This window comes from Phyllostomus discolor, chromosome 5, assembly GCF_004126475.2.
Source record: "Phyllostomus discolor isolate MPI-MPIP mPhyDis1 chromosome 5, mPhyDis1.pri.v3, whole genome shotgun sequence".
NCBI classification, from domain to species: Eukaryota; Metazoa; Chordata; class Mammalia; order Chiroptera; family Phyllostomidae; genus Phyllostomus; species Phyllostomus discolor.
Genome location: NC_040907.2, coordinates 9,760,835 through 9,781,106, shown reverse-complemented (window position 1 = coordinate 9,781,106; position 20,272 = coordinate 9,760,835). Strand labels below are relative to the sequence as shown.

General features: G+C 63.1%; 1 protein-coding gene across 9 annotated transcripts; it reads left to right on the top strand.

Moving 5' to 3' along the window:
- Nucleotides 1-447: 447 nt before the first annotated feature.
- On the top strand, nt 448-19,154 carry ATP13A2 (ATPase cation transporting 13A2). Of its 9 annotated transcripts, none has more exons than XM_036025378.1 (29): nt 449-653; nt 5,745-5,839; nt 5,933-6,115; nt 6,644-6,702; nt 6,873-6,987; nt 7,234-7,310; nt 8,508-8,585; nt 8,791-8,860; nt 9,652-9,786; nt 9,880-9,946; nt 10,027-10,158; nt 10,928-11,083; nt 12,234-12,344; nt 12,426-12,472; nt 12,569-12,757; nt 13,892-14,098; nt 14,589-14,684; nt 14,767-14,926; nt 15,044-15,164; nt 15,278-15,402; nt 16,024-16,184; nt 16,308-16,424; nt 16,546-16,625; nt 16,926-17,078; nt 17,157-17,253; nt 17,919-18,142; nt 18,233-18,384; nt 18,493-18,662; nt 18,762-19,154. In XM_036025378.1, exons 1-29 carry the CDS (start codon nt 644-646, stop codon nt 18,894-18,896), a joined length of 3,522 nt encoding a protein of 1,173 aa, XP_035881271.1. In that variant the 5' UTR covers nt 449-643; the 3' UTR covers nt 18,897-19,154. The 9 variants fall into 9 exon arrangements, with proteins under 9 accessions (XP_035881272.1, XP_035881271.1, XP_035881270.1 ...); XM_036025377.1 differs by having other exon boundaries at nt 6,873-6,999; nt 7,237-7,310; XM_028512172.2 differs by having other exon boundaries at nt 6,873-6,999.
- Nucleotides 19,155-20,272: the final 1,118 nt, after the last annotated feature.

Sequence of the window (20,272 nt, the reverse complement as noted above, 5' to 3'; positions counted from 1 at the left end):
ACCACTGTGCATGTCAGCGTCACCTGTGTGCAACTGTTGTTGCGTCTGTGTCCTGGGAGTCTATCTGTGTGTGTGTCTGAAGTTATTGCACGTGTATCTCTTAAGTATCACATCTCTTCTGTTTGTGAGTTGGTAAGGGGTGGGAGAGTTGCGGCGTACTTGTGTTTGTGTGTCTGAGGCTTTCTCTGCATGTGTGTCTATGTGTTCGTGTGTCTGAGGGCTGTCCTATCTGATTCCCTGAGGGATCCCCCACTCTGTCTGTCTGAGGACGGTCCTGTTGGATGCCCTGAGTGTTCCGCGTATGTGTCTGTGTGCTCCACCAGGCAGAGGCGCGCGGGCTGTCGCGTCTCTGCCTCTGCGCATGCGTTGGGAGCAGCTTAGACTACAAGTCCCGGCAGACCTTGCGGCGTGGCGGCCGGACGTGCGGCCGCAGTGGGCGGGGCGGGGAGGGGCGGGGCTTGGTGGCGCTCAGAACTCGGCTGCAGCACCTTCCCAGCCCAGAGCTGCTGCAGGTTTCGAGGCCTCCCGGTCGCTCCTCCGCCCTCCGCCCTCCGCCTCGCACCCCCGCCGCGGGGTATCGGGACGCCCGGGCCCAGACGAAGGGCCGCAGCGCCGGGGCCGGCGATGAGCGCGAGGGACCAGGATGAGCGCAGGTGAGTGTGAGGCACGGGCCCCCCAGAAACCGGGCGCGGTCCCGGGCCGCCAGTCAACACAGCAGTTATAAGGCGACACCTCACTGGGGGATCGCGAGCCAGGAGAACGACCCCGGGGGCGTCGCGCGCCTGGCCCCTTTCCCGTCACCGGGGAGTCATCCCTGGGGCCCTTCACAGAGACGCCGGGAGCCGAGGGATGGCGCCGCACAGAGCCGTTCCCTCCTCGCCGTCCTGCAGCCCTGGGAGAGGAAGCTCCCAGTGCCTGTGCAAGGGGTCATGGGGGGCCCGCGGTGGCGGGGAGCAGGGAAATGCCCCGCTCCCACTGGACTGGCTTCCGCAAGTGTGATGGATGTCCAGGCGGGGGGTGGGGGGAGAGGCTCGGAGGCCGCAGCATCCGGGGCCTCTGGACAGTCTTTCCTCACGCTGCTGCATACCTGAAACTGTCCTGAGGCACAAAATGCCTCTCCCATCCCCTGCCTCGGGCCCCCAGAGGAAGCTTATCAACACCCAGGTGGAAGGACCGCCCACACCTTCTGCGTTACTCATCGCAGGCTTCCCAGGCCGGTCCTGTCCAGAGTCTTAATTTAAATCCCCCCTGCTGACCTGGCGGGCTAGTAGACCTTTCTTACTCAGGAAGGTCTCATCGCCACGCGAGCCACTCAGACCCCAGACCTCAGCAAAGGGCCCACCAGGGCTTGAGCCTCCTCTCTGCAGCTGCAGACCCTTGGGTTCAGGTGTTTCCTTCCCCATCTGCCCCCTCAGGCCCCACCCCCAAAGCCTAGAGTGCACCCACGGTAAGGGAGGGGAAAGGCTGGGGAAAGATGGCTCCCTGGACTACAGGCAAAAGGATTAGGGTGCTGTTGGCAGGCTGTCCTTCGCCCCCCCAGCCTGGCAGAGGACAGGAGCCTCTGGCCACAGGGGAACCACAGCGACGGGGAAGGCGGCCCTGCCTCCCTGGGCAGCTGCCATGTCACCAGCAGGAAGCCGGGGGCTTCCGCAGGAAACCAGAGGTTCCCATATGGCTTTGACTCCAGCCCCCCTGTTCTGCAGTGCCTGTAGCGTTGCCCCAGGGCCGCAGAGTCAGGCTGGGTGGCTTTGGCCGAGGGCATCAACCTGCCTGTGCCTCTTTTAAATCGGGATCTTAATCCGTGCTTCCCCTGTGGCAGCTGTGAGGAGTGTAATGTGTTCATTCAGACCCGCTTATTTCCAGCGTCTTTGCTTTCAAGTGGTATGACCCTGGACAAGGGACTTCGAAGCTTTGTTCCTCAGTTGTCCCCATCTGAGTTGTCAGACGGGGATGGTAGTCCCTCCCTCAGAGGGTTATGCATGAAGATCAGCGGCTTCTGTTCAGAAGAGCGATGTAATTATCATGAAAGTTACCTGGCCCCATGCAGCCTGCCTGTGCCTGCTCTAGGCGGTCTGAGCTGGTGGGACCGGAGAGATCAGACACCTCCCTGCCCTTCCTGCGACATCCCTGGGGAGACCGAGATGTGACTGGAGATAAATACGCACAACGGAGTGTTTGTATCCTATGGGAGAGAGTGCCCTGGGCTTGACCTTGGCTGGAGACCAGAGTTGTGACTTCCTCCCTCAAGCTCCTCTCCCTTCTGCCTGAGGTGGACTGGGAGAGCATCCCCGTAAAATGACAATGACCGATGTGCGATAGATCCCGGGGGAAGTGAGGAAGTGGGGGTGGCACAAGATGGTCACCGGCAGGGCCCTTCGGAAGGGGGAACGGGCTCGCACCCCGTGGCTGACTGACCCGGGAGCGGCAGATGGGCACGGTGACCCCCAGCACCTTCGCTTCCACATGGGGTGTGCAGGCTTTTATCCATCCATCCAGTAAGGGGTTCCCGAGCCCCAGCCGTGTCCCAGGAACTGTGAGCAGGATGGCGGACGACACGCATGCAAGCCCGACGTGGTGGGTGTTGGTGGGTTGGGGGTGAGATGGGCACAGAGGACTTTGGAGTGCGACAGGCCCTCTGCAGCTGCAAGCCAAGTCTGTGCGCCTCCCTGAGGCTTGGTTCTCTCCGTTGTAGAGGGGAGAAGGTGCAGGACTGTTGCAGGATTAGATGGGGTCAGCGCCGGCAAAGCGCTGGCTGGGGTCAGCCTGGCGTGCTGCAGGCATCTTTCCCATCCCCGGTGAGCTGTCCGCCTGAGCGTGCTAGGGCACCGGGAGAAGCTGTCTGGTGCGCATGTGGGAAGAGTGGCGCAGCTGTGAGGCTTTAGGCTGGGTGCCAGGAAGGGGTGGGTGGGCCGGCGGTCTGAGAAATGGGTCAGAGCAGAGCCACACCTCCCTGGCAGGGAAGCCGGCAGCCACCAGCCCGTGCAAGCCTAGGCTCCTGGAACCCCAGACACCCCGGGTGGCTTGCACTTCCTCCTCTGCCAGCCGCTTCGGGGTTATGATTCCAGACTTGGGAAGTGGAAGCCCAGAGAGCCTAAGGCGCTTGCCTTCAAATATACAAGTAAACAAACAAACAAACAAACACTGCTTGCTCGTAAGAGAGCCAGGAGCACCGTTACTATGGAGGTGATGACGGTGGCGGAGGGGCCCTGGGGGAGAGTGTGGACCCTAGAGTCGCACTCCCTAGATCCACAACCCACCCCTCGCTGGCTGCATGGCTTTGGGCCACTTCCTGCCACTCTCTGGGCCTCCAGTTTCCTAATTTGTAAAATAGGGATAAAGTTCGTACCTACTTCGTGGGAATAGATGAATTCACAGAAATAAGGCCCTTGGAGCAGGGTCTGGGCTGTGTCAGCCCCTTATCACCTGAGGTGCGCCTTCCCCTTAGGCCACAGGAACGCCCAGAGAACAGCTGTAAGGCTGGAGAAACACCCACCTGCCCCACTCAGAGAGATGGTTCCCATGGTGGGCGAGGGACTCAGGCACAAAAGGCAGAAAGGACTCCAGGAGCAACTGGGACTGCGGCCTTTTGACGCAGGGCAAGAAAAGGGCTGTGGCTTGTTGGTGGCCAAGGACCCGAGAGCCCAGCGTTGCCAGGCAGACTGTCAGCTGTCCTGCATGTCTGCCCCTCTGCCCCCAGGGCAGACAGGAGCCAGCCTGAGTTTTTCCGGGGCCACACCAGAGAGCGGAGGGGCCCCAGGGAAGGACGGAAGTGAAGCCTGCACAAGCTTCCCTCACATGCTGGGCTCGGCCAGGCCCAGAGGGTGAAAGGACGACGCACCCCCCGAAGGCACCCAGGCTGGGGTCCCTGCCCCTCTGGGCTTGAGCCTTGAGCAGACTCCTGGCCAGAGACCCCTTGCTTGAGAGCTGCAGGCTGTGTGTGCCTGTGTGCGCCCGCGAGCGTGTGTCTGACTTCCTGGGGCTGGTGGCTCCATTGTTTCCTGAGTCACCTGAGTGGACAGAGGAGTGTCTGGCTTTGGGCGGGGCTTGAGCGAATTTGGTTTTTTGAGTCCACAGGGTGGTCGAAGCTTCAGGGGGTGCCCGGCACATGTCCTCTGCTCCGAAGTGCCCACACGGGCCCCAAAACCACAGGATCTGGGCTCTGAGTCCCTAGCTCCACCATTTACTTGGGGGTCTGCGCCTCGGCTTCCTCTTTTCTGTAATGGGGAAAGTGGGTCCCCTCATCGTGTGGCTGGAGGGTGAAATGAGTCCATGTGCATGGAGGCTTAGAGCGCTCTTGTCACCTGGGAAGTGCTTAATGGATGTCGGCTGCTCGGATTATTGCCATTACCGTAGTAATTATTATCACCATCACGAGCAAGGAGATGTGGGGGGCTGCGCTGGGAGACAGACTGCCTGGTGTGATGGGGACCCGGGGCCCCAAGCCGCAGGGTGTTCCCAGAAGGGAAAGCAGGGGGTTTAGAGGCCCCCGCAGGCTGCCGGCCCTCCCGGGCCTGCGCACTCGCACTGTCACGAATTTGTTCCGTGTGACCTTGGGCGAGTGACCTAACCTGTCTGAGCTTCGTTTTCTTCCATAAAAGGGGATAGTGACTGTGCTTACGTGTCAGGGTTGTTGTGTCAACCTCGTAAAAAGAGCCAGGAGCCGCGTTTGCGCAGGAGAGGTTGGCCCCTGCAGGTTGCCCTCGGGCCCAGCTGCAGAAGCCCAGTGTGTGGGGGCAGAGCCTCGAGGGCCTGGGATGTCGTGACTGTGGTCACCTCCTGGTCTTGTTGGGTGGGAATTTTTAGGTGAGGCCTCTGCAGGCCCCTTTTTGGGGAAGGGGGAGGAGGGAACCCAGGAAATCAGCAGGCTCTCCAGCTTCCCCACCCGCCTTAGTGACTTTTTCAGAGGCTCCCGTGAAACATGCCTCACCTCCGCCATTGCTCCTGCTGGTCTGGGGAGGGGCCCGGGCACCTCTGTGTCTGACAGTGCTCACGTGGTCCAGGGTCGCAATCAGAGGGACCCCATCAGAGGCTGCCTACCCTGCTAGGACCACAGTTCTACAAGAGGGGAAGCAGGAGAAAGAATTTCTGCAACAGCCTAGTGCTTTTCCCAGAACCTCAGTTTACCCATCTGTAAAGTGGGGGTGATAGCAGGGCCTTCCTCACAGAAGGAACCCTGGGAGCTGTTCAGCGGGGCCCTGGCACACAGTAGCTTCTCTCCGCAGTCCTGGGGGCTTGCTTAGCTCACCCTGCATCTCCAGCCCACCCCAAGTGGCCAGGTTCCTCCTCCCGCCACCCATCCCACCTTTGGAGTGGGGCTGCCCTCAGAGGCATGCCTGACGTTTCACCCATCCAGACTGGACTTCGCAGCATCTCCTCACTGCCAGGCCTGTGCTTGGCATGAGCACGGGCCAGCAACCAGTCCTGCCCCGCTGGTGGGGAACAGGTGGAAAAGTGGGGCACAGAGCACCCAGGAGGCTGACAGTGGGGCGTGTGCGTGCTGCGGAAGCTCAGGGTGCTCTCCAGGCCCCATCCCCCCATTCCGGGCCCACACCCGGTCAGAACCACCAGACACGGAGGAACCAAGACGCTGAGAGTGTGAACCAGTAGACCAGCCAGATCGCCGGCCCTCCCGGGCCTGTGGGCTCTGTCGCATCAGCTTATAACGTGGCGATGCTCGCTGTGGTTAAAGAATCAGCGAGAGGAGTCCCCTGCCCCCAGACGACCTTCTCTTTCTCTGACCACAGACAGCAGCCCTCTCGTGGGCAACATGGCCACCAGTTATGGGACCCTGACGGTCGGGATGCCTCTAGATCCCCTCAGCTCCTCAGTTTCATCCGTGGTACGTGGGCAAGAGAGGGGCGGGCGGGATCCCCGGCTTCCTCCTCTGGCCCCGCCCCGCCCTCACCCGGGCCTTCTCGCCCCGCGTCCACAGAGGCTCAGCGGCTACTGTGGGAGTCCATGGAGAGTTATAGGCTATCACGCCGTGGTCTGGGTGATGGCAGGGGTCCCTTTGCTGCTCTTCCGGTGGAAGCCGGCGTGGGGGGTGCACCTGCGATTCCGGCCCTGCAGCCTGGCCCGCGCCGAAACACTCGTCATCGAAATAAGAGACAAAGAGGTGAGAGGCCGAGCAGGTGACAGCCTGGGGCTGGGGAAGGGTGGCGCTGGGTTAGGGGTTAGAGGTGGGGGTGGGGATACTCCGGTTCTCAGCCAGACCTGGCCGCCAAATATCTTGTGCGGCTTGCTCTCTCCCCTGGGCCTCCGCGCTCCCACCTGAGCAGTGGGCGGAAGGGGCAGGTTGGGTGGTTCCTGAGGAGGTCGTCCGTCTTCTTTTTCTTTTCTTTTTTTCTTTAAGGTTTTATTTGTTTTTAAACAGAGGGGAAGGGAGGGGGAAAGAGACAGAGAGAAACATCAGTGTGTGGTTGCCTTTGAGGACCTGGCCCGCAACCCAGGCCTGTGCCCCGACTGGGAATCGAACCGGCAACCCTTAGGTTCACAGGCCAGCACTCAGTCCACTGAGCCACACCAGCCAGGGCATCATCTGTATTCCTGACCCGTCCTCCCACGGGGGCCACCGGGCTGTGAGGAGGGGCTTGGGCAGGGTGGGGGTCTCTCCCGGGACTGAGTGCACACCTCTGCATTCCAGGATAGTTCCTGGCAGCTCCATGTTGTCCGGGTGTGGACCGAGGCCGTCGGCCAGGCCCGGTAAGGCGGCCCCGCTGCCCCTTTGCGGAAGACCCTGTTCCCCAGTCCCCCACCCACCAAGGCTCTGACCCCGGCGCCTCCCATCCCAGGGAGGAGGGTGGCTCCGAGGGCGTGGAGAGGTGCTAGGGCAGCTCCCAGGGCTCTGCAGTAACCCCCGCACCCCTCCCCAGCCCGGAGCTGCCCCCACAGACCCCGGTGGAGGACGGCCGGAGCCAGGTAGCTGTGGGGGCAGTGCCGGAGGGGGTGTGGAAGGACACGGCCCCGCTGCACAGCGGTGAAGAGGCAGCGAGTGGACAGGTGGGTTCCGGACCGGCCCTTGCCCCTCTCTGAGCCTTACTTACTCACGCTCTGTGCCATGGCAAGGGGCGGGGGCAGGGGTGTCCCCATTCTCCAGGCACCTTTGGTTCTGTTGTCCCGAATGTACAGGGCGCTGGCTAACCACCTTCACACTCCTCTCCTGCGGCTCTCCTGTGACGCTGGTCGCTGCCCCCACCCCATTCGAGCCCAGCCTCTCCTCTCTCCCCCCAACAGCAGGTGCTGCGGTACTACCTCTTCCGGGGCCAGCGCTACGTCTGGATCGAGGCCCGGCAGGCCTTCTGCCAAGTCAGGTAGGGGGCAGGGCCTCGGCTCACACCGCCTCCCGCAGCAGTGCTGGGTGCTGCGTGGAGCGGAGGGGGCGGCAGGAAGTGGCCTGGCCGGGGCTCCCTCCCAGCCTGTGCCTTGGCCTTGGCCTCCGCAATCACGGGCGCGTCACCGAGCCTCTCCAGGCCCCGAGGTGTCTGCAAACAGGGCAGGAGGGGAATCCCTGCCTCCTGGGCGTATTTCGAGGGTGATGTGTGTCAGCGTCTGTCAGGCTGGGCACAGCCTCTGGCTGAGGTGGGAACACTGGACTCGGACCGTCTGTTTGGGGTCTGGTCCCAGCTCTGCCACCTACTGAGTGCTTGACACATGTGAGCCCCCAACGCATCTGAGCTTGAGCCCCAGGAAGCAGACCCTGAGGCAGGGATTCAGTGCAGAGAGTTGGCCCCGAAGGTGACCCTGGGAACCTCTGGGGAAGTGAGGTGGGAGGGCAGGCTGCCAGGGGGCTGGTTATGGTGGGCATCTGGAGCTCAGTCCCCTCGGGGACCTCTTTGGTTCCATGTAGAGCCCACGCCTTGGGGTGCCCTCGCCCATTGAATGAGAAGGCCGGAGTCCGTCCCTACCCATCACCTGCCATTGTGGGGTGAGGGCTGCTCCTGGCGGCGGGAGCTCACTCTGCCCGCGAAGTGCAGAATTCACGTCCCCAGGAGCAGCCCTCGGGTAAAGGCAGGTGTTGGCAGTAAGCTTCTGCGTCGTGCAGAGAGGCGAGTGCCAGGCAGAAGTGGCCGTGGCACCAGAGCCCCTGCTACCTAAGGACAGCACAGGTGGCCGGCGGGTGTGTCACCCAGCACGAGCAGGCACTGCCCAAGCGCTCGGCATGGCCCACCTCCTTGAACCGCCGCCCCCCACGTGGCCCTGTGCGGTGGGCGCTGTCACCGCCCCGTGTTGTAGAGGAGGGACCTGAGGCGCAGCGCGGTGAAGTGACTTACCTGAGGTGTCATCACTGCTGTTGTCACTGTTACTCACAACCACGTCTCTCCGTTCTCTCTCCTTGCTGAGAGGGTTTGGGTGGTTCGGGCCCGGTCGGAGGAACCAGAGGAGGAAGTAACCCAGGGTTGGCGAGGGACCCGCCTTGTCCCGGGAGCACAGTGTGGCAGAAGTGGGCCGAAGGGGCGGGGGGCGCAGAGCTCGGCCCGTCCCCTGCACACGTGCCCCCTCCCCCGCAGCCTGCTGGACCAGGGCCGCACGTGCGACGACATCCACCATTCCCGCTCCGGCCTCGGCCTCCACGACCACGCTGTGAGGTGTGTGTGCTGCCCGGGACGGGGGGGGGGGGGGGGGGGGAGGGGGGGGCCTGGGAGCTGGAGCCGCCTGTCTCACCCCCCAACCCCGGCTGTTGCCTTCTTCCAGTCACCTGCCTTCCCTGGGCCTCGGTTTCCCCAGCTGTGAAGTGAGGGCCCTCAGGCAGCCCCCTTCATCTGATGCCTCCTCGCCCTTCTCTTCTTGCAGGAAGACCGTCTACGGCCCCAACGTGATCAGTGTGCCGGTCCAGTCCTATCCCCAGCTGCTGGTGGACGAGGTAGGGCTGGCTGTCCGCAGTCCTTCTCCGGGCCACTTCCCAGTGGCGGGCCAGGCTGGCTCCCCTTCTCCACGGTGGAGTCGTCTCAGGCCAGCCCCTGTCGGCTCAGGGCAAGGACCTGGGGCTTCCGGTCCAGACTGGAGACCGGAGGCCGAGAGGCCGACCGCAGCCTGGGCTCCTGCCCTCTGCCCGGAGCCTTCCCATGCGCCATCCATCCTCTTCATTCTCCGCAGCCCCACGAGTGGGGACTTGGAGGGGGGCGCGCTGTTCACATGTGAGGAGCCTGAGGTTCAGGGAGGGGACATGGCGTGACCAAGGTCACACAGGGACAAAAGGAACCAGCCACCCTGACACACAGAGAGGACACTGTCGCCATCCCAGCCCTCTGAGCCCGGAGCAGACCCCTGAGACAGTCAGAGGGGTCTCGGAGGCTGGCCTGATGTGAGCCTTAGTCAGCCACTTGGAAAGTCTGTGGGTTTAGGCAAGTGACTTAACCCGCCTGTGCCTCAGTTTCCTCATCCGGGAAATGGAGCTTATGGTGGCATCCTCCTGGTGGAATTGTTGTCACCGTTGTATGGCACTTAGGTGAAGTGCTGCTCCGGGCCTGGCATGCGAATGCCCATGTCCTCTTTAGGGTGCAGAAGCTGGGGGTTTGGGGGACCCCTGGATGGGCCTGACGGGGAGAAGGGCTTGGCTACAGTCCTGCGGCCACTGCAGGGCTCTCTGCTCCCTGTGGCTGGGCTGCCCTGGGGGCCAAGGGCCCTGACACGCCTCCTGCCCCTCCCCCCCAGGCACTGAACCCCTATTACGGGTTCCAGGCCTTCAGCATTGGGCTGTGGCTGGCCGACCACTACTACTGGTACGCTCTGTGCATCTTCCTCATCTCCTCTGTCTCCATCTGCCTGTCGCTGTACAAGACCAGAAAGGTGGGTGGGGTGAGCGGGGCGGGGTGGGGCGGGGCAGGTGGGTCCCCATGGGGCCTCGGCCCACCCACTCCCTGCGTGTCCCCCTGCTCACAGCAAAGCCAGACCCTGAGCGACATGGTCAAGCTGTCCGTGCGGGTGTGCGTGTGCCGGCCTGGGGGAGGTGAGAGCTGGGGCAGAAGGGGCTGGGGGTGGGGCAGGGGTGGGTCCCCAGGCCATGCTGAGGCTCCCGCCCTCCTGCAGAGGAGGAGTGGGTGGACTCCAGCGAGCTGGTGCCCGGAGACTGCCTGGTGCTGCCCAAAGGAGGAGGCCTGATGCCCTGTGACGCCGTCTTGGTGGCCGGAGAGTGCGTGGTCAACGAGAGCGCTCTGACAGGTCAGCTCACGCCCCGGCCTGGGGGCTCCTGCATGTTCTGCCCTGCATCAAGCTCCTTAGTTGCATCAGAGCTTGTCGCCCGAGTCTCCTCTTCCATTGCTCTCAGCTCCCAGCCCTGGCTTCAGCACGCACTGATTCTGTACAGCTCGGGCCCCCAGGGAGAGGTTGCCGCTCTGCCCGCAGCAGGCCTGGGGCTTTACAGTGCGCTTTGTTACAAAACAATCCCAGCAGAAGGAGAGTCCCCCACTCCGGCCCCACTGTGTACGTGTGAATACACGTGCACTCTGCTGTCCCAAGAGACAGCTCCTGGTGGCTCGCTGGCTGGCACACACCCTCCCGGGACCGTGTCACTGTGTCTTAGGTCTTTGCCCTCCCTGAGTCTCAGTGTCCCTCCTTGTGAGTTGGGGGCAGTGATTTTTTTCACATGTGATTATGAAAGTTAACGAGACCTAGGGCTATCCTGGCTGGTGGTGGCCCAGTGGGTTGAATGCTGGCCTGCGAACCAAAAGGTTGCTGGTTTGACTCCCAGTCAGAGCACATGCCTGGGTTGCAGACCAGGTCCCTGGTTGGGGGTGTGCAAGAGGCACCCGATCGATGTTTCTCTCCCTCTTTTTCTCCCTCCCTTTCCCTCTCCTGAGAAATAAATAATACTTTTTTTAAAAAATGAGACCCAGGGCTGATGAAACAATTCTGTGTATGACCGGTGGTCTCGTGGGCGAGGTGGAGGGGTATGCAGGCCCCCGTGGGCCTCACACCACGTCCCTGCCAGGGGAGAGCGTTCCGGTGCTGAAGACGGCCCTGCCGGAGGGGCCGGTGCCCTACTGCCCAGAGACCCACCGGCGGCACACGCTCTTCTGCGGGACCCTCGTCTTGCAGGCCCGGGCCTTCGTGGGACCCCACGTCCTGGCAGTGGTGACCCGCACAGGTAGGAGTCGGGAGAGCAGGAGGGGTGCTGGGCCCAGCACCTGGAGGAGAAGTGACATCGGACGGGCGGGACTCATCGTTGCCACTGCCCTGCTTGGGGTTGGCTGAGGTGGGCAGGGACGGGGTGAGCAGGAAGGAGCCCACCCCCTAGCAAGGGTGCCATGCTCTGCAGGAGGCCCCCTCACCCCGGTTTCAATTACCTGCAGCGAGCCGCGGCCTGAAAATATTAAACAGAAAATTCCAGGCATAAGCAGTTCGTTAGCTCTCAATGGCAAGCTGTTCCGAGTGGCGTGGTAAAATCTCACGCCATCCCACTCTGTCCCACCGGAGACGTGAATCGTCCCCTTACCCAGTACCTGCATGCCTGCTATCCTGCCCACCCATTGTTCGCTGAGTAGCTGACTGGGTTGTCAGAGGGACTGTCGGGAGGTCGCAGAGCTTGTGTTCCAGTCACCCTGGTGTTACTTAGTGACGACCCCAAAGCACGAGAGCAGGGATGCTGGCAGTTCAGATGTGCCAACGGGGGCCGTCAGGTGCTTCCCTTGAGCGAAAAGGTCCGTGCCTGTGGGGACAAACAGTGTGTATGGGGTTCGGCACTGCCCACCACTCCAGGCTTGCGGTGTGGGTCTTGGAACGTGTCCCCTCAGATCAGGGGGACTGCTGTACAACTTCACAGGTTCTTGCCACATGGGAAGGGGACCCAGTGTCACCAGATCTGACTTACTCATTGAGTTTTTAATACACTCCGTGGGCTGGACAAGTCCCGTGGGTTGTCACTGGTGACCCCAAACCGGGTAATGTTTAACCCTGGAGCCTTATGTCTTACACGCCCAGAGGTGCAAATGGGTTGGGTAGGGGTTGAAAAACCCTTTTTAAAAAAGATTTTATTTACTTATTTTTAGAGAAGGGGGGGGAGGGAGGGAGGGAGAGAGAGAGAGAGAGAGAGACACTGATGTGAGAGAGAAACATCAATCAGTTGCCTCGATCAGAGACCAAACCCGCAACCCAGGCAGGTACCCGGACCAGGAATCGAACTGGTGACCTTTCGCTTTCCCTGATGATGCCCAACAAACTGAGCCACACCGGTCAGCGGGGGAAGGCCTGACTTGACCTTCAGCGTCCCCTGCCTCAGCTCCCTTGCCTCCTCACAGGGTTCTGCACGGCTAAAGGGGGGCTGGTGAGCTCCATTTTGCATCCCCGGCCTATCAACTTCAAGTTCTACAAACACAGCATGAAGTTCGTGGCTGCCCTTTCCGTCCTGGGTGAGTGTACCCCGTACCCCACCCTGCCATGGTCCCAGGGCTCCACCCCAAGCCCCACTGAGTCCCTCGCTGTCTCTCCAGCCCTCTTCGGCACCATCTACAGCATCTTCGTCCTCCACCGGAACCGGGTATGTAAGCCGCGGGGCCAGCTGGGGGCTGTTGGTAGGAGCCCAGGGCCCATACAGCCTGGCCCCCGGCATTCACGGTGCCCCCTGCCCTGCCAGGCGCCAGTGAATGAGATCGTGGTCCGGGCTCTGGACCTGGTGACGGTGGTGGTGCCGCCCGCCCTGCCGGCTGCCATGACGGTGTGCACGCTCTACGCCCAGAGCCGGCTACGGCGCCAGGGCATCTTCTGCATCCACCCGCTTCGCATCAACCTGGGGGGCAAGCTGCAGCTGGTGTGCTTCGACAAGGTGGGGGCCGTGGGCCGGGCTGGCGTGGGGCGGGCGCGCGCACAGGTGCCGTGGCCGGGCCTCCACACCTGCGCTCTTCACTCGGCAACACTGACTCAGGGCCTGCTGGATGCCAGGCGCTGTCCTGGGGCGGCAACACTCAGAGGAACTGCCCCCCATCCCCCCGGAAAGCTACCACCCCCATCAGGCTCAGATAAAATGTCTGACATCATTAACTCATTTGTCCGAGAATCGCTGAGAGCCTGCTGTGCACCCAGTGCCCTGGGGATCCACCCATGACCCACACAGCAGCCACTCCGGTCATGGGTGTGTGTGCCTGCCCCCCCGACCCCCCTCCTGGAACAAGTGAACCCAGGAGCACAGGGAGCCCCGGGCAGTGATGGGTTTTAGGAAGGAAGTAAATTGGATACCTGGTGGGTGGTGCATGGGGGTCCCTCCCTTAGAGAGAGAGCAGCAAGGAGGGCTCCCGTGAGCAGGTCCCGGGTGACCTCAGTGAGGGGTCACGGACACGTGGCCGGGGAGGTTAGGGAAGGAACCAGTGTGGCTCCTTGGAGGAACAGACCATGTGCTTGAGGCCCAAGGAGCAGTGGGGAGGAGCTTCGATATTATTTTGAGGGCAGAGAGGACAGTGGAGGGTTTTGAATAGACAGGTTGGCGGATGATCAGATTCCCAGAGTCCCCAGGCTAGCAAAGGAGCCAGACAGGTAACAGATGGATGTGTGGGAAATGTAGGCATTCTTTCACCCATTCACACATTCATTCACTTATCCAACAATTAAATTAAGCACAGTGCACACCCAGACCTTCTCCCTAGTACCGCAGTGGACAAGTGAGGGGGGAGCAGAGAGGCCGTGGGTGGGAGCCCACAGCCGGGACTGCCTGGCCTGACTAGAAGGTTACGGAAGACTTCCTGGAAGAGGCGATGCCAGGCAGAGAAACAGCAGGGGTTGGGGAGGCCAGCTGGCAGAGAAAGTGAATGTGTACAAGCCTAGAGACGAGAAGACCTCTTCTGGTTCCAGCCCTGGGCCCTGGGGCTCCCATGGGACCTTCCCGGCCTGGGGTGTGGGCGCCCAGCCCAGCGGGGCACAGCCCATCCCGGGCCTCATCCCCGGCCTGCCCGCTTGCCCCCTGCAGACAGGCACCCTCACTGAGGATGGCTTGGATGTGATGGGTGTGGTGCCCCTGCAAGGGCGGGCCTTCCTGCCACTGGTCCCAGAGCCCCGCCGCCTGCCCATGGGGCCCCTGCTCCGAGCACTGGCCACCTGCCACACCCTCAGCCGGCTCCAGGACACCCCGGTGGGCGACCCTATGGACCTCAAGATGGTGGAATCCACTGGCTGGGTGAGGAGGCCAAGCAGGTCAGCCCCCTGCCTCTGGGCAGCTGGGCCCTAACTAAGCCCACCTGCTCTTCATTCTAGGACTTCCAGGGTGGTCTCTGTTATGCCCACTGTCAGTAGTGACAATGGCCAAGGCCAGGTGTGCAGCACCTACTGTGTGCCAGGATTCTATTGTACACCTGTTTCGTGCACTCCTCCCTGTAGCCCTAGGAAGGAAGCTTAAAGCCTCCTTCACAGGGAGGAAACTGAGGCTGAGGGGAATTTGTAATGACTTGTCCAAGGTCACCCAGCGGCAAAGCCAGAGTTTGAACTTGGGTCCACCCGACCCCAAAGCCCACCTTCTTCTGCTCTATCCAGTCTCCCATGAAGGAAGTCTTGAATAAGTCGAACTTGACTTTCTCCTGCTGCCTCTCTCCACGGGCCGAGGAGTGGCTGCCCCAGGCCAAGCCAGCACCCAGGCCCCGTGATGCCAACCTTGTCTGCCTGCCTCCCAGGTCCTGGAAGAGGGGCTGGCTGCCGGCGCGGCACTTGGGACCCAGGCCTTGGCGGTGATGAGACCTCCAGCTCAGGAGCCCCAGCGCCAGGGCGCGGTGAGTTGAGGGGAAGTCTGTGGGGTTGGAGGGGAGGGCTCCGCACGCAGGTCAGTGCCTCAGCTGTCCTCCCACCCCGCAGGAGGAGCCCCTGGTGCCGGTCAGCATCCTCGGCCGCTTCCCCTTCTCGTCGGCCCTGCAGCGCATGGACGTGGTGGTGGCGTGGCCGGGCGCCGCGCAGCCCGAGGCCTATGTCAAGGGCTCCCCTGAGCTGGTGGCGGGCCTCTGCAGCCCCGAGACAGGTGAAGGGGGCGGGCCCCGGGTCCACTGGTCAGCCTTGACACAGAACGGGGTGGGCACCCGATCTCTATCCCCGCACCCACCCTCCTGTCCTGGTGACATCTGTCTCTGCCTGGCAGTGCCCACCAGCTTCGCCCAGGTACTGGAGAGTTACACTGCCGCTGGCTACCGCGTCGTGGCCCTCGCCGGCAAGCCACTGCCCATCACACCCAGTCTGGAGGCAGCTCAGCAACTGACCAGGTGGGCCCTGGGAACCAAGCCTCAGGCGTGGGCAAAGGGAGCCCTGTGAACGGGCAGGGCCCAGAGCTGGGGGCGGGGCCTGCTGGCTCCGTGACCTCTGACCCACCCTGCAGGGACGCCGTGGAGCAGCAGCTGAGCCTCCTGGGGCTGTTGGTCCTGAGGAACGTGCTGAAGCCACAGACGACACCAGTCATCCAGGCTCTGCGGGGAACCCGCATCCGCACCGTCATGGTGACAGGTACCCCAGGCCCGCTCAGGGCACAGTGCCCCTTGTGGGCAGGGAGAAGGGGCCCAGCGGCACTGCCCGGCGCATCTCCTAGGGCCCTGCTCCAGGCCGGGTCCTTGTCAGACATGTGTGTCATGGATCTTTACAGTAGCCCCCCCAAGTGGTCATTGTCGCCCATCTGACAGATGAAGAAGGAAGGGGAGGCTCAGAGGAGCAGTGTGGCTTCCAAAGAGCCCAGGGGCGGGGCGGACAGCCTGGCTCCGACCCGGCTGCTCCCCTGCTAGATGGCCTCTCCGAGGCCTGGCTTCCACAGGGTGACACGGAGGAGCTCAGTAGGGCTGTTTCCTCCTCGTTTTCCCTGCCCGCCCCCCACGCACACTTTCCAGCAGAGCCCCACAGCACTAAGGAGTATATGTGGGACTCGAACCCAGGCCCCCAGTTCACGAGACCTCTGATGCCTAAGCTCATAGACAGGAAAACGGGTTCGGGGACCTTGGTAACCTGCCTGAGCCCGTCCAGCTGGTCATGGCAGACGGATTCTGTCCGGCCTCGATTTTCCCTTCGACACATGTCAGGGTGAGGGTGGCCGTCCTGGATGGCAGCTGGACCCTGACCTTGACCCATGCGCTCCAGGGGACAACCTGCAGACAGCAGTCACTGTGGCCCAGAGCTGCGGCATGGTGGGCCCCCGGGAGCGTCTGGTCATCCTGAGTGCCACGCCCCCTGAGCGGGGCCAGCCTGCCTCCCTGGAGCTCCTGCCCGTGGAGTCCTCTGCGGCTGTGAACGGGGCGAAGGTGAGGCTGACCCGGAGCTCCTGCCACGCACCCCACCAGTGCCCCCACCCCTGTGTCACCTGATCCAGGCCCCAGCAACCCGGGGTGCCCAGGGGCGCTGAGCTGAGCTTCCCGGGCCTGCAGGGTCCTGACCGGGTCTCAAGCTGCACCGTGGAGCTGGAGCCCCGCTCCAACCACCTGGCCCTCAGCGGGTCCACCTTCGGTGTCCTGGTGAAGTACTTCCCCAAGCTACTGCCCAAGGTAGGGCTGCCCAGCCTCCCTGGCCCCCCCCGCCCCTCCCCCTGCTCCGCTCCCTCCTCTTGGCTGCCCCACCCCTATCCTGCAGCTGCCTCGGCACCTGCCCCTCTCCCTGTGCCCCCAGGTCCTGGTCCAGGGCACCGTTTTTGCCCGCATGGCTCCTGAGCAGAAGACGGAGCTGGTGTGTGAGCTGCAGAAGCTTCAGTGAGTACGCACGGGGAAGGGGCCCCGGAGGGACAGGCCAGTCCATGAACCCCTGCCCCCGACCTCGGGCATCAGAGAACCGTGGCCCTCAGGAGGAAGCCACGTGGGCTGTCCTGGGGTTCTCACACCAGAGCAGTAACTGCACCCACTTACTGAGCACCTCCCGTGCACCAGGCATCCCGCCTGCCTTGTGTTCTGCCAGCAAGCCTGGGAGGGGGGTGGGCCTCCATCACAGGTAAGGAGGCACCTCCCAGGCTGAGCCTGCTGTGAACCTGGGCCGCATCTGCCCCCCTCTGCCAGGTACTGTGTGGGCATGTGCGGGGACGGTGCCAATGACTGCGGGGCCCTCAAGGCGGCCGATGTGGGCATCTCACTCTCCCAGGCTGAGGCCTCGGTGGTCTCGCCCTTCACCTCGAGCATGGCCAGCATCGAGTGTGTGCCCATGGTCATCAGGTGAGGCGGCGGGGGCCCATAGGCGGGGGCTGGCCCATCAGCCAGCCCGGGCCCCTAATGCCCACACCTGCTCCCCAGGGAAGGCCGCTGCTCCCTCGACACGTCCTTCAGCGTCTTCAAGTACATGGCCCTGTACAGCCTGACCCAGTTCGTGTCCGTCCTGATCCTGTACACGGTGGGTGCCCGCGTCGGCCAGGGCGAGGACGCTCTGTGGCAGGGCTAGGGGCCTGGCGGGTTCCGGCGTAGCTGGTGTGGCCTCCGAGCCCGCTCTGCCGCTTTCTGGCTGTGGCCCTGGGGACTCCTGAGCCTCTGGGGCCGGGCCGGTACAAGAGGGTGAAAGCACAGAGCCTGGGGGTCCGCAGAAACGGGGCAGGGGGCCGGTTCTGTGCTCACACGTCGTCCCTGCCCTCCGGAGCTCCCCATCTGCAGGGGACACTGAGGCATGGCCCAGGCGGTGGCGGGGGAGGCCGAGGTGGGAGTAGGGCAGAGCCAAAGGAGCAGCTTCTCACCCCTCTGAACACGTGTCCCTGGCCCCCACGGAAAGCAGGGGACCCTGTGTGACCTTGCTGATCTTATACGAGAGCCTTTTCCTGTGTCCACCTGGAGCCTGGGGCTTCCTGTGGGCGGGAACTGTGCCCTCCACAAGGCAGAGCCTCAGTGTCCCCTCGGCTGGGCCTTCCCCACTGGTCAGGGGAGCCGCCCCTTCGGAGTCGGGCTCCCCAAGGCCAGCAGGGCTGCCGCTCCCTCAGACTGGGAGAGGGGCCCCCAAAGGCCAGGGCCGGGGCTCCCCTGTCGGACTAGGGGCTACCATTCCTTCTGCGCTCCCTCCCCTGCCGGCAGATCAACACCAACCTGGGGGACCTGCAGTTCTTGGTCATCGACCTGGTCATCACCGCCACAGTGGCCGTGCTCATGAGCCGCACGGGACCGGCGCCGGTGCTGGGGCGGGCGCGGCCACCGGGGGCCCTGCTCAGCGTGCCCGTGCTGAGCAGCCTGCTGCTGCAGGTGGCCCTGGTGGCCGGCGTGCAGCTGGGGGGCTACTTCCTGACGCTGGCCCAGCCCTGGTGAGTAGGGGGCCCACCCCCAAACCCTAACCCCCCCCCGACCTGTCCTCCACACGCACGTTCCCTGACCCCTGGCCCCTGTGCCCGCAGGTTCCAGCCTCTGAACCAGACAGTGCCTGCGCCGGACAACCTGCCCAACTACGAGAACACAGTGGTCTTCTCTCTGTCCAGCTTCCAGTACCTCATCCTGGCCGCAGCCATGTCCAAGGGGGCGCCCTTCCGCCAGCCGCTGTACACCAACGGTGCTGCTGCGTGGGTGGGGTGGGGCGCTGGGAGGGGCAGGGGGGGTCCCAGTGGGCCGGTGTGTGAGCGTGCAGGGCTGCTCTGGCCTGACAGACTCTCCCCCACAGTGCCCTTCCTGGTGGCCCTGGCGCTCTTGGGCTCCGTCCTGGTGTGCCTCCTCCTGGTGCCCGGCGTCCTCCGGGGGCCGCTGACACTGAGCAACATCAGCGACACCTGCTTCAAGCTGCTGCTGCTGGGCTTGGTGGCCTTCAACTTCGTGGGGGCCTTCTTGCTGGAGGTGGGGCCCGCTGCGGCGAGGGGCTGGACGGGCCGGAGGGGCTGTGGGGGCTGGGCCACAGCCGCCCCCTCCCCTCTGCGCTGTTCCTCTTCGCTGCAGAGTGTGCTGGACCACTGCCTCCCGGACTGCCTGCGGTGGCTGCGGCCCAAGGGCGCCTCCAAGAAGCGTTTCAAGCAGCTGGAGCAGGAGCTGGCTGAGCAGCCCTGGCCGCCACCCACCGGGCCCTGGAGGTAGTGCGTGCACGCTGGACCCCGGATCCCCCTTCCTCTGAGCCACGGACTGGGCCCCGTCTCCAGAGACACCACCGCCAGCCCTGCGCTTGGCGGTCGTCACTCTTGCCCCAAGCCTGCCCAGCACAGCCCCCCCTGCCCCCACTTGGGGAAAAGCTAACTTTTGTCCCTTTTCAGACACTCTGCGTAGAGACAGCAGCCACCAACCAACCCCACTCAGAGATGCTGTCAGCGTAGCAAATAAAATCACTATTTTACTGGCTTGGTTGTACCTCTTTCCCGCCCGGTACTGCTGAGCCGGCTGCCTGGCTGGCGGAACCTGTCTTGGGTCTGCTCCTGGCCTCTCCCGTTTTGATAGTAATATTTTAGTCCTCTCGCAGCGACTGTGGACTATACTGTCCCCACTTGACAGATAACAGAAACTGAGGCTTAGAGGTCACACGAGTGGTCAGAGGTGGGGCCAGATTGCTTTGATTCTGGTACCTGGCTCTCTTAACCTTCTTACCTTCCTGCGGTAGGGGGCGGGCGGGGGCGGGGCAGGAAGGCAGAGGATTCCCTCAGACCCAGGCAGGTGCTAGTGCCCAGGAGGCATGTGACTGGGGCTGTTCCCTTTCCTCCGCTCACCCCTCACATCCGGGGACGACTTTATGGCCCACTCACTTCCTCCCTCGGACAAAAATCCAGGCTCTGCGCACACTCTGCCCATCCCAAACCACGTGCACTGTCCCTGTCCGGGCACGTGGCGGAGCCCTGCGCCGTCATCTGGCGCATCTGTGCTGGGCAGGGGAGACCAGGAAACAAGGCCGATTCCTGCCCTCAAGGGCCCCACCAAGCTCCGTCTCAGAAGCCCCGGCCTCACCCCCAGCCCTGCCCCTGTAAGAGCTCGGTAAATGTAGACTCAGACTGAGGACGAGGGGCATGGGTGTGAGAAGGTAACTCGTAGTATCAGGTGCATCCACAGACCTGCGCTAGCTTCTCAGCCATAAGCCAGCAACAGTTCGGGGTGGTGATGGTTGCTATTCAAGAGGAGTCAGAGGACACCGTGAGAGGCCTGGGTTCGAATCCCTCCTCCACCCTTAGCTGATGATTCATGCGTTTATTGGGCGGTCATGTGCCCGGCAGAGGGGCTGCAGCGGTGAGTGAGAGATGGCCTTTGCCTGCGTGCAGCATGTAGCCTGGGGTGAGAGGCAGGACAGTCGGAAGAGGCAGACCTCTAGAGAGCACCCACACCCACTAGCCCTCCCTAAATAGCTGCCACCTCTGCTTGGGTCCTTAGGACCAGGGGTGTGTGGAGGAGCAGCAAAGAGGATCTGGAGGCCAGGATACTAGAGTGTGAGGTTTGGGGCCTCAGTTTCCCCCTTTGGTCAAGAGTAGGGGGCA